We start from the raw sequence: 15,319 nt of genomic DNA, 5'->3' as shown, positions 1-15,319 counted from the left end.
TGTGGCACAGAGGTTCCGTACAAAAAGCAATGCAACTATTGGTTGATCATATTTATTATTTTATTTAATAATAGCTGTAAATTAATAATAATGAAGCTCTAAGATTGGCAAGAGCAGAATCCAAATTTTCAGTACTTATCCTGCTTGATCTGTCCACTGCTTTTGACACGGTTAACCCCTTACTTGTAACCCCCCTTTTTTGGCATGGAGACCGAAATTACATACCCAAAATAAAAAGGTTTCTGCTCATGATTCTTTCTGACTAGATACATAATCAACCTTTGTTCACAAAGCTGACACTTTAAAGTTTACTGTTCAGGAATCAGAATGACTCAGACTGTTATGATAATAGAGATATATAAGCTCAAACATAAAAATAAAAATATAAAAAACATATGTTTTAAATGTATTTAAAAAAATGTTGATGTAGGAAATGAGTTTGAAAACACAGTGTAGCTAAGGCCACAAGTCTTCCAAACCTTCATAAAAAATTTCATAATCGAATCTGTAAAACGGTGAATTTTATGAAATATTTTCTAAGGCCATGTCATGTGTGTTTTTAGAGAAGGCTAATCAGATTGATTTATGGCACTTGTCATCTCTATAAGATCTCACATGTAAACATTCCTGTGCTCTTTGTGTATGTTTCACTGTTGAAAGCTGCCCGATTCATTATTGTATTGTTCTCACCAAACGAGTCTTTCACACCTCCGCCAGGGATGACACATTATCCGCATTATTCTTTTATCATTATTCTTTTGTTTTTATTCCACCTTTATTAGCCTTGATTGTGGTTTTTCAGGCTTTACAAAGCAACAAAGCAGCGATCTCACTTCAGTCTCTCTTTGCATTTAGCCCTTATTTATCAAAAGTCTTACTATAAAAATACAACAAAACATTTTCTTACGACCTTACGTGAATTATTGAGACAAAAATGCATTATGAAGAAGAAAAGCACCTGCTATTAGTAGCATTGGTGCTAACGTTAGCATCAAGCTACATCTGACAATTTATGAAATTATTAGTACACTTTTACTAAAAACTCACTTTAAACCCCGATCGAGTGTTTATAATAACTTCCTTTAGCGATCAGGGGTGGAATTTGGTCGTTTACTGTTGTAAAAATATGTTATTTGTAGCCTTTTTCATCGCTGCACAAGTTAGCATTTCCGATGTACATTTTCGATTTTTTTTATAAAAACGCCCCAGATCTCAAGAAATTCTCATACCAAGCTTTACTATCGTAATCGCGGGTTTATTGTTCGGATATTTTGTGTGTACAGAGGTGTTTCAGTGTTGTTTTGGCCAGATAACTACCAGGAAGTGTGCAGGAAGCATGTGACACGATGGGGCGGTGTCCAGATATTACACTCTCAGATTGACATTTGGGAAGGCCCAATCGGAGTCTGAGACACACAGCACGAGCTGCCGGCACAGCAAACACATACACAGATCGCTGGGAGAGGCTGTTTATCATCTGATCGCGTAAATCCGTGGAAAATGAATAGAAATGACGATTCTGTCTGAAGAAATATGAAGTAAACATCAGTAAATATATCCATATATCTCCGCAGATATGCATCTGTGCTCTATAAATCCTAATTGACGCTGTTCAGTGAGTCTATGTGAACACAAATAAACCGCTGCTGACGTGACTGAATATGACTGAGAGGTGAATTTCTTTTCAATAATGAAATACATACAAATACTAACTAGATCTTGTTGTCAAAATACATAAGTTAGTATGAAGAGTAGAGTTAGTGTACAGAATAAACAGTTCGTACAGTATAAAAACTGTAAACGAATACAATTAATGTCCAATTAAAGTTGGTTTAAAGCAATTAATATTTTATTTTCTGATGATGAAATGACGATTCTGTCTGAAGAAATATGAAGTAAACATCAGTAAATATATCCATATATCTCCGAGATATGCATCTGTGCTCTATAAATCCTTATTGACGCTGTTCAGTGAGTCTTTGTGAACACAAATAAACCGCTGCTGACGTGACTGAATATGACTGAGAGGTGAATTTCTATTCAAAATGTGGCATAATACGGATTTATTATTTTGCACTCCTGACATAAATCACTAAATATCTGTCACTGCAACAATGTTTTATCAAAATATTGGTCAAATATCGAAGCTAGAGTCTTTAAACTTTCAGTTGATGCATAGTTTGTCCAGATGAAGTAAGACAGTGATGTTTAATGTGCTGTGAAAGTGAAACAATAATAAACTGGGGCCGTCAGCGATGTTTGCACGTAAAGGGGTTAATCACCAGATCCTCCTATTAAGGAACCACACTTCAATGGTTTGAGTCTTACCTATCAGATAGGTCCTTCAAAGTATCTTGGGGAGGTGAGGTGTCCAAGTCTCAACATCTAACTACTGGGGTGCCTCAGGGCTCAGTTCTTGGACCACTTCTCTTCTCTGTCTACATGGCATCATTAGGTTCTGTCATTCAGAAACATGGCTTTTCATACCACTGCTATGCTGATGACACTCAACTCTACCTCTCATTCCATCCTGATGATCCGACGGAGGCTATTCGCATCTCAGCCTGTCTAACAGACATTTCTTCCTGGATGATGGACCATCACCTTCAACTCAACCTTACCAAGACTGAACTGTTTGTGATTCCAGCAAACCCATCGTTCCATCACAATTTCGCCATCAAGTTAGGCACATCAACCATTACTCCTTCAAAAACAGCTAGAAGCCTTGGAGTTATGATTGATGATCAGCTGACTTTCTCATACCAAATTGCTAAAACTGTCCGATCCTGCAGATTTGCTTTATTCAACAACAACAAGATCAAGCCCTTTCTTTCGGAACATGCTGCACAACTCCTTGTTCAAGCTCTTGTTCTGTCCAGGCTGGACTATTGCAATGCTCTCTTGGCAGGTCTTCCTGCCAATTCTATCAAAACTTTACAATTAATTCAGAACGTGGCAGCAAGATTAATTTTTAATGACCCAAAAAGAATACACGTCACACCTCTGAACTCCCCAACTCAATCCGAGCAGCTGAATCCTTAGCCATCTTCAAGAATCGGCTTAAAACCCATCTCTTCCATCTTTATTTGACCTTCTAACTTTAACACTCACTATTCTAATTCTATTCTTTAAAAAAATCTAACTACCTTTCTAATCTTTTTGTATTCTATTTTCTTTTCATTTATTATGCAATTGTATATGTATGTGTGTGTGTATGTGTAAAGACCTCTAACTAGCTTGCTCTATTCTTTTATTTTTTATTCTATCTGTTTTCTTTTTATTTATTATATTATTTAAAATCCCATGCTACGTGTACTGTGTTAACCTAACTGAGACTTGTTATAGCACTTATATATCATTGCTCTTTTTGTTGTTTTTGACCGCTTCCACTGTCTTCATCTGTAAGTCGCTTTGGATAAAAGCGCCTGCTAAATGAATAAATGTAAATGTAAATGTAAATGTAAATCATCGTAAAATGTTTAAATGTGCATAATTTCAATTCATACACAAGCATTTATTTACTGTAAATTAATAACTTATTTTTTTCATTGACCATTAACAACTAATGTAACACTGCTGTTAAATATATCACTTGGGTTTAGTCAACAAGTTGTTAATAAAGGATGAAAAAAACATTATGCAAGTCTTTAACACTTAATTCAATTACAATTAATGGTAATTACATTAATATTAATTGAAAAACTCACTATTTGTTTTACCTTGTTAATTTGTTAACAACATAGAAACTACAATTTATAAATTATTAATTAACTGTAACAGTTTGTAAATTATTTGTAAGTACTTTATAAGTCTGTATTTCTTATATTACATTTACATTAATTCATTTAGCAGATGCTTTTATCCAAAGCGACTTACAAATGAGGTCAGTGGAAACAATCAAAAACAACAAAAAGAGCAATGATATATAAGTGCTATAACAAGTTTCAGTTAGGTTAACACAGTACACATAGCATGGGCTTTTAACCTGATAACTGTCACTCACGTTTTTGAAGATATACTTGAATGTGCATGATACAAACCTAAATTTTTATATTTCATGACTGAAAACATTTTGTAACATGATTTTGATGTGCCATTTACATGGTAATGCAATGTCTGATTTTAAAATGGGTTTTGAAGGATGAATTTTGAGATTTTATGTTTTCAAGTGATATATAACTTCTGATGATTTCTAAAATGTGATAGAGAAAAAGGCAACGAGGAAGTCTTTTTTTTAAACAAAGGTCAAAGCTCCTTTTGTAATGTAGATTTCTGAGGGTGCACTTTTGTCATAAATTGATCTATTACTTTTCCTACATAATTTTTAACAAAAAATATTAGTATAATATATATTTGGGAGTCTTAGACCTTTCCAACGATATATAGTTTGTCAAGATTAGATTAAATTTGATTGTAATATAGTCAACGTAGGTGTCCCGTATACGGGACATTTAACAGGTTAAATAATATAATAAATAAAAAGAAAATGGAATAAAAAAAGAGTAGAGCAGGCTAGTGGTAGGGGTCTTTACACACACACACACACACACACACACACACACACAAACACACACACAAATGCATAATAACTGAAAAAAAAAGAATACAAAAAGATTAGAAAGGTAGTTAGATTGTTAACCCTCTAAGCGCCAAAGTCACAAAATTTCGACAAGACATCATACTTAATAAAATAGACTGTAGTTCCTTATATGGTGTAATATCTCATTTGTATTCCCTTCCACTAGATGGCAGATATGTAGTACTTTGATTCTAGTACTATTTGATTCCAACATTATGCAATGTTTCTGTTCAAAGTGTTCGAGGAAATAGCAAAGCAAGTGAGCAAAGTTGCGAGGATGTGTTGTAAATGTTGTTCGTCGATTCTGACTCTGAAGGGGAATATTTGCCTTTTGGAAATTACGATTGGCCGTCTAATGATTGCGCTTCTCGTGGTACATCTTTGCAGTGCAATGTTGCCGGCAGACAGTACAGGTGCAGTCAGTGTGGAGAAGGTGCGCTCTGCTCTGTGCCATGCAATGAATGAGAGGAACCATACACTCAAGAACTACGAACTGTGTCACATAGATACCTGATTGGGCAGATGGCTGATAAACTGATCAAAAAATAGGCACATGTAACAAAAACAACAACAACAACAAATACAAAAAAAAAAACATTTTTGATTAAAAAAAAGAGATTAATCAACACAATACTTATATTCCCTGCCGGTGTCCCTGCCCAGTGGAGTCTTCGGTCTTCACATGGGGAGGCTTAACTGGAGGGCTGCCGCAACCACTGCCACGGTATACTAATCTTTTTTCATACCCAACAAAACGGAAATTTAATTCAGCTGAACGCACTTTCAGCTGAATTCAAAGGTCTAAGCAAGCGCACAACACTGACAACGTATGCAACAGAGTACGAGACCAAACACAGCACTTCTCAACACAGTAAACAAACAAGTGTTTCCTAACAGCAACAACTGCGCTAAACACTAATGAGACAAGAAATAAATACACTTATGATCTGCTTTTAACTCCCGCTGATTTAACTTCTTCTCACAAAGGGTATTTCTTTACACTGTCTTGGTTAGAGCTTGAACGCACTTTACTGTTTATCACAACAAATGTTATTTTTATTGTTATCAAAGTTGCTTGAAATGTTTACAAATACATGGAGTCTATCCCCAAACCTAAACATAACCACTTAAAATATGAAATTACATAATGCTGACAATAATGAAATACATACAAATACTAACTAGATCTTGTTGTCAAAATACATAAGTTAGTATGAAGAGTAGAGTTAGTGTACAGAATAAACAGTTCGTACAGTATAAAAACTGTAAACGAATACAATTAATGTCCAATAAAAGTTGGTTTAAAGCAATTAATATTTTATTTTCTGATTTTCCATGATCTAGTCTAAAGTGTGAAATATTTATGGTCATTAATAAGCCATTGTGTAATTCTTTACATTTGAGCTAATTAAACAGCAACACTTTGTTTTATTATTTAGTTTATAAACTACTAATGAACCACAGAAGTTTTAAAATGAGTTGTGTTATAGTTATTGTATAATTATTATAAAGTGTTTGTGGCAATATGGAAAAAGTCCGTGCCAGGTCTTTTACCCTACCCTTCATTAGGAGGAGGTATGGAAAACGGATATATAAGGAGGACAAAACGGAAGCAGGGGGTGTGTGAAAAAACAAAAAAGAAATCTGAGTATTACCTGACGGCTCCATGACTGCGGCTGCTGCAGCTTATTGTGCGGGATTTGTGGGTGAGCATAGACCGGGTGCGATCCGAAGAAGATTGGTTTCGCATGACGGCCGGTCGCAACCTATCTGCATATCGGCGCGACAGATGAACCCAGTTCACATGCTGCAGGTACTTTAAGATTTTAGCACCTTACGTAAAGTCACATCGGACATTCAAACGTCCTAATTTTTGTTTCCCCATAACATTGTTTATTCAGCAGCTGGCTGGACTCCCCTAATGCAGACTGATTCGTGCCGCTGATTTTACGCGCACGCTCGCAGACGCACGCACGCACGCACGCGCGCGCGCACACACACACACACACACACACACCCACCCGCTCAATCAACGGGATTAATATGGGTTTTGTGTAAACTTGGACTAAGACATTTTTTTTTTGTCTTTTCTTTGTTATTTGTTTGGTTTAAGAATTGAAGGACTGTTATTTCCTTATTTTCCTTTATTGTACTTTTTTCTTTTTTCGTTATTTTCCTTCTAAACAAAAAGTGTCAAAATGAACGGAAGTGAAACATTGTAATTTTGTTTGTGTTTTTTATTTTGAATAACATCTTTTGACTTGAGAAAAAACTGAATCTGGTTGTGAGTGTTATTTAAAAGTATGTGTTTTTGTGTAGCTGGTACATTGTGTATCTGGTGGGTTTTAGTTTGAGCTCTATCTTGAGTTATCTGGGAACCTAAAAACGAAAATAGTTATAGATTGACTTGACAAATTTTGGTCTTGTCTGGCGCCCGAAAAAATTTTGATATTTAATTTTAACTAACTGAAGGAAAAAAACCTAGTTAGGTCTAACTGGAGGCCCGCCACCGCTTACACAGTATTTAACACAAACATACTGCAGAATATAAACTATATTAACTCATAAATTCACATTAATTTTACTGTTTGTATTGTTATTTACACAGGTTATGTGGATGTAATCTCACTGCTCAGTCCTGTGAGAGTTTTTCTTCAGCTCTACAATCCTCAAATTCCCATCTAAATGTGCTGGACCTGAGTAACAATGACCTGCAGGATTCAGGAGTGAGCCTGCTTTCTGAAGGAGTGAAGAGTCCAAACTCTAAGCTGGAGATGTTGAGGTTTGCGTTTCAAATATTTGATAAATTCTTTTACAATCAAATTATTTAAATGTTATAAACTCAAATAAATGCTATAAACTCATAAATTCAAATGAATATCACTGTTTGTTTTGTTATTTACACAGGTTATGTGGATGTAATCTCACTGCTCAGTCTTGTGAGAGTTTTTCATCAATTTTACAATTATCAAGCACCTGTCTGAGAGAGCTGGACGTGAGTAACAATGACCTGCAAGATTCAGGAGTGAAACTACTTTCTGATGGACTGAATAGTCCAAACTCTAAGCTGGAGATACTGAGGTTTGAGTTTGAAATGTTTGATTAATTATTTTACATTGTTTTACTAATTAATTATTAAAAAACACGCACTGTTAAGATTTATTCTGTTCACAGCTACTGTGTTATTCTGCAGAGTTTCCATCTGTAATCTCACTGCTCAGTCTTGTGAGAGTTTGTCATCAGTTTTACAATCATCAAAATCTGTTCTGAAAGAGCTCAACCTGAGTAACAATGACCTGCAAGATTCAGGAGTGAAGCTGCTTTCTGATGGACTGAAGAGTCCAAACTGTCAGCTTGAGATACTGAGGTAATTGGTTTTCCATAAAACAGTTAACAAATTGTTACCACAATAAATGGCTGTTGAATCTAGTGCTGCAACTAACGATTATTTTTATAATCGATTAATCTGTCAATTATTTTTACGATTAATCTTCATGTACTTCTATTTTAGTTTTGCTAATTAAATTACTAACAAATGGTCTTAATCATCCAACATAGACTTTTTAGAGATGTTAACCATTTTGCATTGTCATATCCTCATCAAAAATATACCTGGAGTTGTTTTATTATGTGTTAGTAATCCTTGTCAAACTCTTCTGTAATCAAAACACTGACCCATACTCTAGCAAATTTCACAAAGAGATTTCAAATAATGTTTTCACCAGGTCAGCCTAAAAAGACGCTCAGGACAGATGACAGGCCACTGTTGCTTGTGGTCACAAAAGCTTACCATTTTAACGTGTTTTTAAGCCTTGCCACTTGTCTATTTAAACATTCAAAAGAGTTTAAAGCATTCAAACAAGATGCAGAAAAGCTCAACTGAGAAGCTGTTACTCGTGCGCTGTGTTCAGTGAGCATGCGGAGAGAGAGAGAGAGAGAGCCGCGTCTCACAGACAGCAACACTGAACCTAGCTCTACTTTGTGAAGTTCTCCTTGAACTTCCCCCTGCACCTGAACAAACAAATATAAATCGCAGTTTAAACAAACAGAAAAGGATGTGAAAGAGCCCAATTCAGCACTGCGGTGTTCTGGTGTTCAGAGCTCATGCAGAGAGAGGCGTCTCAAAACGCCTGAACACTGAATTTGCCTTATTTTGCTCTTGTACCGTCAAATACAAATACAGTCAAGTTCATACCGTCTTAGAAAGTATGTTAAAAAAAACTGTCGGTTATTTCTTAACTAAAAGTAAAAAGTTTAGAAAAAAATTTAAGTGTATTATATTGGATGGGTTCATCATCTCTTAAAGTGACCGCACCTAATTTAGCTATAGCTGCTGTAATGTTAATCCAAGAAAATGAAAGAAAAATCACTCACTGCTCTTGACTGAATTACTTTGTAGTTTTACCAAGAATGCACAGTCAAACCAGCAATTATTCAGACACCAGATATATATTTTTTACTAGTAGTTGCAGGACACTATAATACATTTATGCAGGCAAGTATAGCAAAATAAAGTGAACTGCAACATATTATACCCAAAAATTCTTCATACAGTGGACCAGTAGTGAAATTGATTAATAATAATAATATTGATAATGATAATAATAATAAAATTGGAACCAAAAATTATTCAAAAAATATATATATACACAGTTATGAGGTGTTTTATGTGTGTGTGTGTGTGTGTGTGTTGACAAATCTTTCGCGATGTCCTAAAAGCCAGGATTCCCACACAACACGTCCGCTAAAGTCTGATTTGTGACCTAATGACTCCTTTTAGCCGATTCATTATAATGAATGGTTAAAGCAATTGGTCTGCCCGTCAGTGTCTAACAAATCATTACTTCTTTGAAGAACATACACATCTGAAAAGAGAAAGTAAGTGTGCGTACCCCATTTAGCAAGAGTGTTAAGTAAAATTTAGCCTTAATAATCCACAGTATGTATAGGCCTATGACAATGTGTAGTAAATTACATATAAAATAATTTAAAGTTAGACTGGAGTGAGATGAAACTAGATCTGTTGCTATAGCTAGCTGCTAATTTTATATGGGAAAAAAATAAACTATTACACCTTTTTTAACGTCACGTTTTTAATTTATATGATTACACTAAAATAATTATCAGGTCTATCAAAAAAGGATTTTATCTTTCTTAACTATGAAAGCCAGTCCTGGAAAAAAAATCCTAGCTTTTTTTGCAAAGAGGGCAAGAAAAGATGACAGTGATCGTTTTTTCATGAATAGGATAAAAAAAAAATTTGAAAAAAATTTGAAAGTAAAATCCATCAGAAGGTTGTCCAGAAAAATAATAAAAAATGACACACAAAAAAACTGCTGTGTGAAAAAGAGCAGTGAATACTTAGAAAAAAAGTGCATTTCAAATACTTTTAAACATTTACCTCTCTCATTCAGTCATAATTAGGCTGCACGACTGAATTATGAACTGGTAAACATCAAACTGATCACAGAACATGTTAGTAAGTAAAGCTTTTTACTTTTAACTGTTAAAACGCAATGTTATTAGCTTTTACGACTAAACATTTGCAAACAACGTTGTACTGGAGAATCTGCACAAATAAAAGTCTTAAACATTTCAGTAGTGCAGAATTTACAGGTTACTCTTCTTTTTTGAAGGCTCAGGGTAAAGTGCTCCCACACTTTGGATGACTTCGTTCGATTAGTTTAATCTTCTGCTTTTTTCTTTTTCTTTCTCAAGCTTACTCCACTGCCGTCTGTCTCCACCATCTCGCTGAATGCTACAGACGCAGTTCGGGAAACACTTGACATAAAACGAGGCCAGCTATTGACTATTCGCTACTTCTCCTGCTGTACTGGCTGAGCACAACCTGCGGTGGCTCATTACTGCCACACTTTGGTCAGCGCAGATTTAAAATATGCACAAAATGAGCCGCTTACGGCAAATAAAAGTTGTTTAGCAACTAATCGATGACTAAATTAGTTGACAACTATTTTAATAATCGATTTTAATCGATTAAATCGATTAGTTGTTTCAGCTCTAGTTGAATCGTTGAATCTGTTGTCAATGGAATTTCAGAACTAGAGACAAAAACAAAATTTGCAGGCATTTTTTCATATTTATAAAGATGTCTGTAGTAGGTCTGGTCTGGTTTGAGATTATGAAGATATGATAACCTTAGATAAAAAATATCTTGATATCACCGTCTGGTAAAAAAAATCCCCCAATGAAAACAATACCTTTGATTTTTAAGAAAGACAGAACATTTTGAAACAGTAGATATATAAGGCCAAATAATTAAAATAAATAATGTAAATATTTGTAATTAAATGATGTGCAATCACATAAGTGAGCGTAAACCTGCAGGTCAGCAATAATCAGAAAAAATAAAATTAATTCTAAATGGAAAATAATAGACACTTAATCTAAGCCTGCAACTTAACCTAACCCTGCAGCTCAATAATTGAGAGCATAAATTTAAACATAATCTCTATAAAAATGTATGATAAATAAATCAATCATAAAAAATGCAGTCATTTAGCTAAATGTCATTCATAAAGTCTTTACTGCTGTGATGTTGGGAAGTTTTAAATTTTTCTTTAAGATAGCCACTGTATTGAATACATACCTGGGGTTATGTTTGTTTTCTTCTAAAAGATAAGAAAAGTAATCGGATCTAGTTTTAATGCTTTTCTGTAGGATAGGTTATGTTCCCGTCAAGCAATACAAAATACTTCTAGTTTTATTTTCCTCCAGCTACCCTCCATTTTCCGGGCTGACTGCTTTCCTTAACCTTCCTTAAGTTTAAAAGAGCAATTGTTTTTAAAATGCTAGAAAAGAGAGAGTCCATAGTTTCTGTTACATCACCAAGTTGTTCTGAGGTTTTGGGTATGCTAATGAATTCGGATACATCAGGAAGATGACTTACAAATCAGTCTTTTGTGGTAGAAGTGATGGTTCTACCATGCTTTTAACAAGAAGTAGAATTTACAGTTTTAGCTATATGAAGTTTGCAACAAACTAAATAATGATCTGAGATATCATCACTTGGCTGCATAATTTCAACACCATCAACATCAATTCCATTGGGACATTATTAAATCTAGAGTATGATTTCGACAGTGAGTAGGTCCTGAGACGTGTTGTCTAACCCCAATAGAGTTCATAATGTATATAAATGCTGATCCCAATGCATCTTTTTCATTATCAACATGGATATTAAAATCACCAACCATTAAAACTTTATCTGCAGCCAGCACTAACTCGGATGTAAAATCAGCAAACTCTTTAATAAAGTCTGCATGGTGCCCTGGTGGTCTGAATACAGTAGCATGTACAAACATCACAGGGGATATATCATTAACATTTGTTTCTCTGGATAATGTTATATGAAGCACCATTACTTCAAACAAGTTATACTTGAAGCCTGCCCTCTGAGAAATCCTAAAAAAATTGTTATAAATTGAAGCAACACCTCCCCCTTTACCTTTTGGACATGGCTCATGTTTATAAAAGTAATCTTGTGGGGTAGACTCATTTAAAATAATGAAATCATCAGGTTTTAGCCATGTTTCTGTCAAACAGAGCACATCTAGATTATAATCAGTGATCATATTATTTATCAAAAGTTATTTCTTAGAAAGGGACCTGATATTTAATAAGCCAAGCTTTATCATTTATTTATCCGTATTGCATCTGTTTTTTATTTGTTGAACCTCAATTCAATTGTTACTCCTAAATTGGTTTGGACGTCAACATGAGATAAGAGCAAGTTCTCCAGTGTGCAGAGAATCTCTTATCTTGGTATGTAGTTAGACTCAGTGAGTATGACGGCATGTCTCACCAGCGAGCATGGTCTGCACAGACAACACTGCGGCTGTTTCATACATCTACCGACAGGGCAGTCTGGGATCACGCCGCTTATCTCAACTCGCCCGCCATCTCCTACTCCCCTGGAGTCCGATGTGGCTCAAGTCACTGCGTCTTCTGAGGAAGCTCAAACATGGAGCCAACACACTCTCATGACAGCTCACATTCCCCTCGGAATGATCCATCTGATCTGAAGACATACGGGGAATTACAATTCCTTGACCCAGCCTCCCCTGGGCACGGATGCACTGGCACACAGCTGGCCTCGGACTCTACGCAAGTATGCGTTTCCCCCAGTGAGACTGCTCACACAGACACTGTGCAATATCAGGGAGGATGAGGAACAGGTCCTGTTGGTTGCGCCTTACTGGCACACCCTGACCTGGTTTTCGGAACTCATGCTCCTCTCTCAGGGGCTGGGCACCATATGGCACCCTTGTCCAGATTTTTGGAACCTCAATGAACCTTGGAACCTAAGTGATCTGCCACCAGCAGTGGTGGCCACTATTACTCATGTTCATGCTCCTTTTATGAGGCAGACCCTTGCTTTGAAGTGTCTGTTCATAAATTGGTGTTCTTCTCACCTAGAAGACCCCTGAAGATATTTGGTCAGTGTTGGGCTTTCTTTTCCTGCAAGGAAACTTGGCGCGTGGGCTGTAACCCTCCACACAGAAAGTATATGTTGCTGCTATTGCAGCCCATCACAATGCAGTGGACGTCCGGGCCCTGGGGAAGCATGACTTGATCATTAGTGTGCTTCGCATATACGTCGACCACACCCAGAGCTTCAGAAGCTCTAAATAGTAGCTCCTGGTCTGTTTTGGGGGACAGCAGAATTAGAAGGGGGTGAGGGATCACTCCACATGGAGTGTTGCCTCCTCCTATGCGCTGTCACATGGTACCTTTCTAGCAGACATCTTTCAAGCTGCGGGCTGGGAGAAACACCTTCACAAGGTTTTACAACCTTTGTGTAGAGACGGTTTCTTCCTGTGCACTGGTTAACAGGTAATTGCTGGGAAAAACTGGCTCAGGGAACCAGGGTTACGTACGTAACGAGATGTTCCATTTGTTGTTGTCGAAAAGGGGGTTTCCCATAGGTTGCTGATTGGCTGAAAGTTCAGTAGTCATTGAAGTGTCGCCTTGGGAAGCCAGTAGTTGGGCATTGGTTGATGATGCAGAGTTGTCGGCTGGTTGAAGCTTCAGACGGGCACTCAAGGTTGGACTCGGTGACACAGTGTTTGGCAAATCTTAACCCTCTGAGGTCTAAGGGTATTTTTGGGGCCTGGAGAAGTTTTGTCATGCACTGACATTTGTGCTTTTTTTCAGTTTATTATAAACATATAAATGGCTAAAGTCTAATCTCAAATTGAAAGAACAGCATTATTTGTTACATTTTTTATATTATTTACATCTAGCTTTTAAATGGCATAGTATTGTATATTGTTTTTGAAACTTCATAATGTTTCACTTGATTATACATTTAGTCAGGAATTATAGTTTAGAAAAAAGTATAACTATTAAAATGTTTACACGTTATGTGAAAACTAGTACAAGTGTGTGTGTGTGTATATATATATATATACACACACACATATATATATATATATATATATATATATATATATATATATATATATATATGAAAAGAGACTTGTTTATGATATCTGCTGAATAAAACGCTTCATTCTTTTTTTTCTGAGGAAATCCAAATCTCAAATCCTGAGGTAATCCATATCACATATTTTTGGGGTGAATTATGTCTTATTCCTCTCATCACGAAGTAAACAGTAAAATAAAATAACTTGAAGAACAGTCTCGCTGCGTTGTCTTCTGTTGTGTGGGCGTGTTCAAGCCATGTGCTTCAGTGAAACATTATAATCTGAATAGGGTGTTCAGCGTGGGGGCGTGGTCATATTAGAAGATATTGAAGGGAGATGTGAAAAATGGACATCGAGATGTTTGTTTTCGGCAATACTTTTTTAGTTTAAAAGTTTCTATAGATAAATATCTCATGTCTCTTCGTTGAGTATTCACCGAGTTACAGTTCATTTTAATGATGCGTTTTTAAATGAAGATCAGCGCAGACCAATGCTGCAGGCAGCACACCTTGTTTGTTATCTTTATTTTATAAATGCACAAAGTTTTGTTGTTATTATGTCTGTATACAAAAAAGTAGACCCTTTACAGATTTGACTTATGTACAGTATTTCTCTTATCTGTACGATCAAAACTAAAATTGTAATTTAAGTTCTTTTCAGGGTTATCAGGAGAAAATGCCTCATAACGTGTATAGCCGTTAATCGACTCCAGAGGGTTAAATACTCAGGACACCAACAAATTGTGCTTTTAGTTTGAGCTCTTAGCCATGTTTTTTGTCATTATATTTTGTGTTCTTTGAGTGCTGTTCCAGCATGCTTCATCCTGCACGCCTGTTGCTACTTAGCAACGATCATAAGAAACACCACCTGGTATCATAAGAAACACAACCTAGCATCATCAAACTTTACTTTTATTTTTTTTACTTTAGTTTCTTTTCTTTTCCATTGAGAGTTTTGTGTTCCGAGTTAAACTGGCATTTCGGCCACACTTCAAATGTTGTCTTGACCAATTAGATATTGTCTTTGCTTGTGGTGTTGTGATCTTTCTACTGCCCATTCATAAATCATGTTATCTTATCAATCACAGGGTCTAAATTTTCCTGATCTTGCAGGGTATAATTTTGGACATGATAATTCATATAACCAGAATATAATACTTTTGATAAATAATTGATTGTCAGAAACAATTCAAGCAAGAAGATACAAACAAACACATACTAAACATAAATATGTATCCTTAAGTTATTCAATACTTTTAAAACGACACAATAAGTGATTAGAAAAATTAGTGTGG

At 35.7% G+C, this 15,319-nt stretch overlaps 1 protein-coding gene across 1 annotated transcript in view; it reads left to right on the top strand.

Annotated features, from left to right (window-relative positions):
• LOC127967332 (NACHT, LRR and PYD domains-containing protein 3-like) overlaps positions 1-15,319 on the top strand; it is a 40,000-nt gene that overhangs the window by 8,009 nt on the left and 16,672 nt on the right. Inside the window, exons 3-5 of the mRNA XM_052568316.1 lie at positions 7,188-7,361; positions 7,487-7,660; positions 7,773-7,946. Coding sequence (XP_052424276.1) covers positions 7,188-7,361; positions 7,487-7,660; positions 7,773-7,946 — 522 coding nt within the window. The remainder of the gene's footprint in view (positions 1-7,187; positions 7,362-7,486; positions 7,661-7,772; positions 7,947-15,319) is intronic.

The sequence above is a fragment of the Carassius gibelio genome, chromosome A4 (assembly GCF_023724105.1).
Source record: "Carassius gibelio isolate Cgi1373 ecotype wild population from Czech Republic chromosome A4, carGib1.2-hapl.c, whole genome shotgun sequence".
NCBI lineage: Eukaryota > Metazoa > Chordata > Actinopteri > Cypriniformes > Cyprinidae > Carassius > Carassius gibelio.
This window is presented reverse-complemented; position numbering and strand designations above follow the sequence as displayed.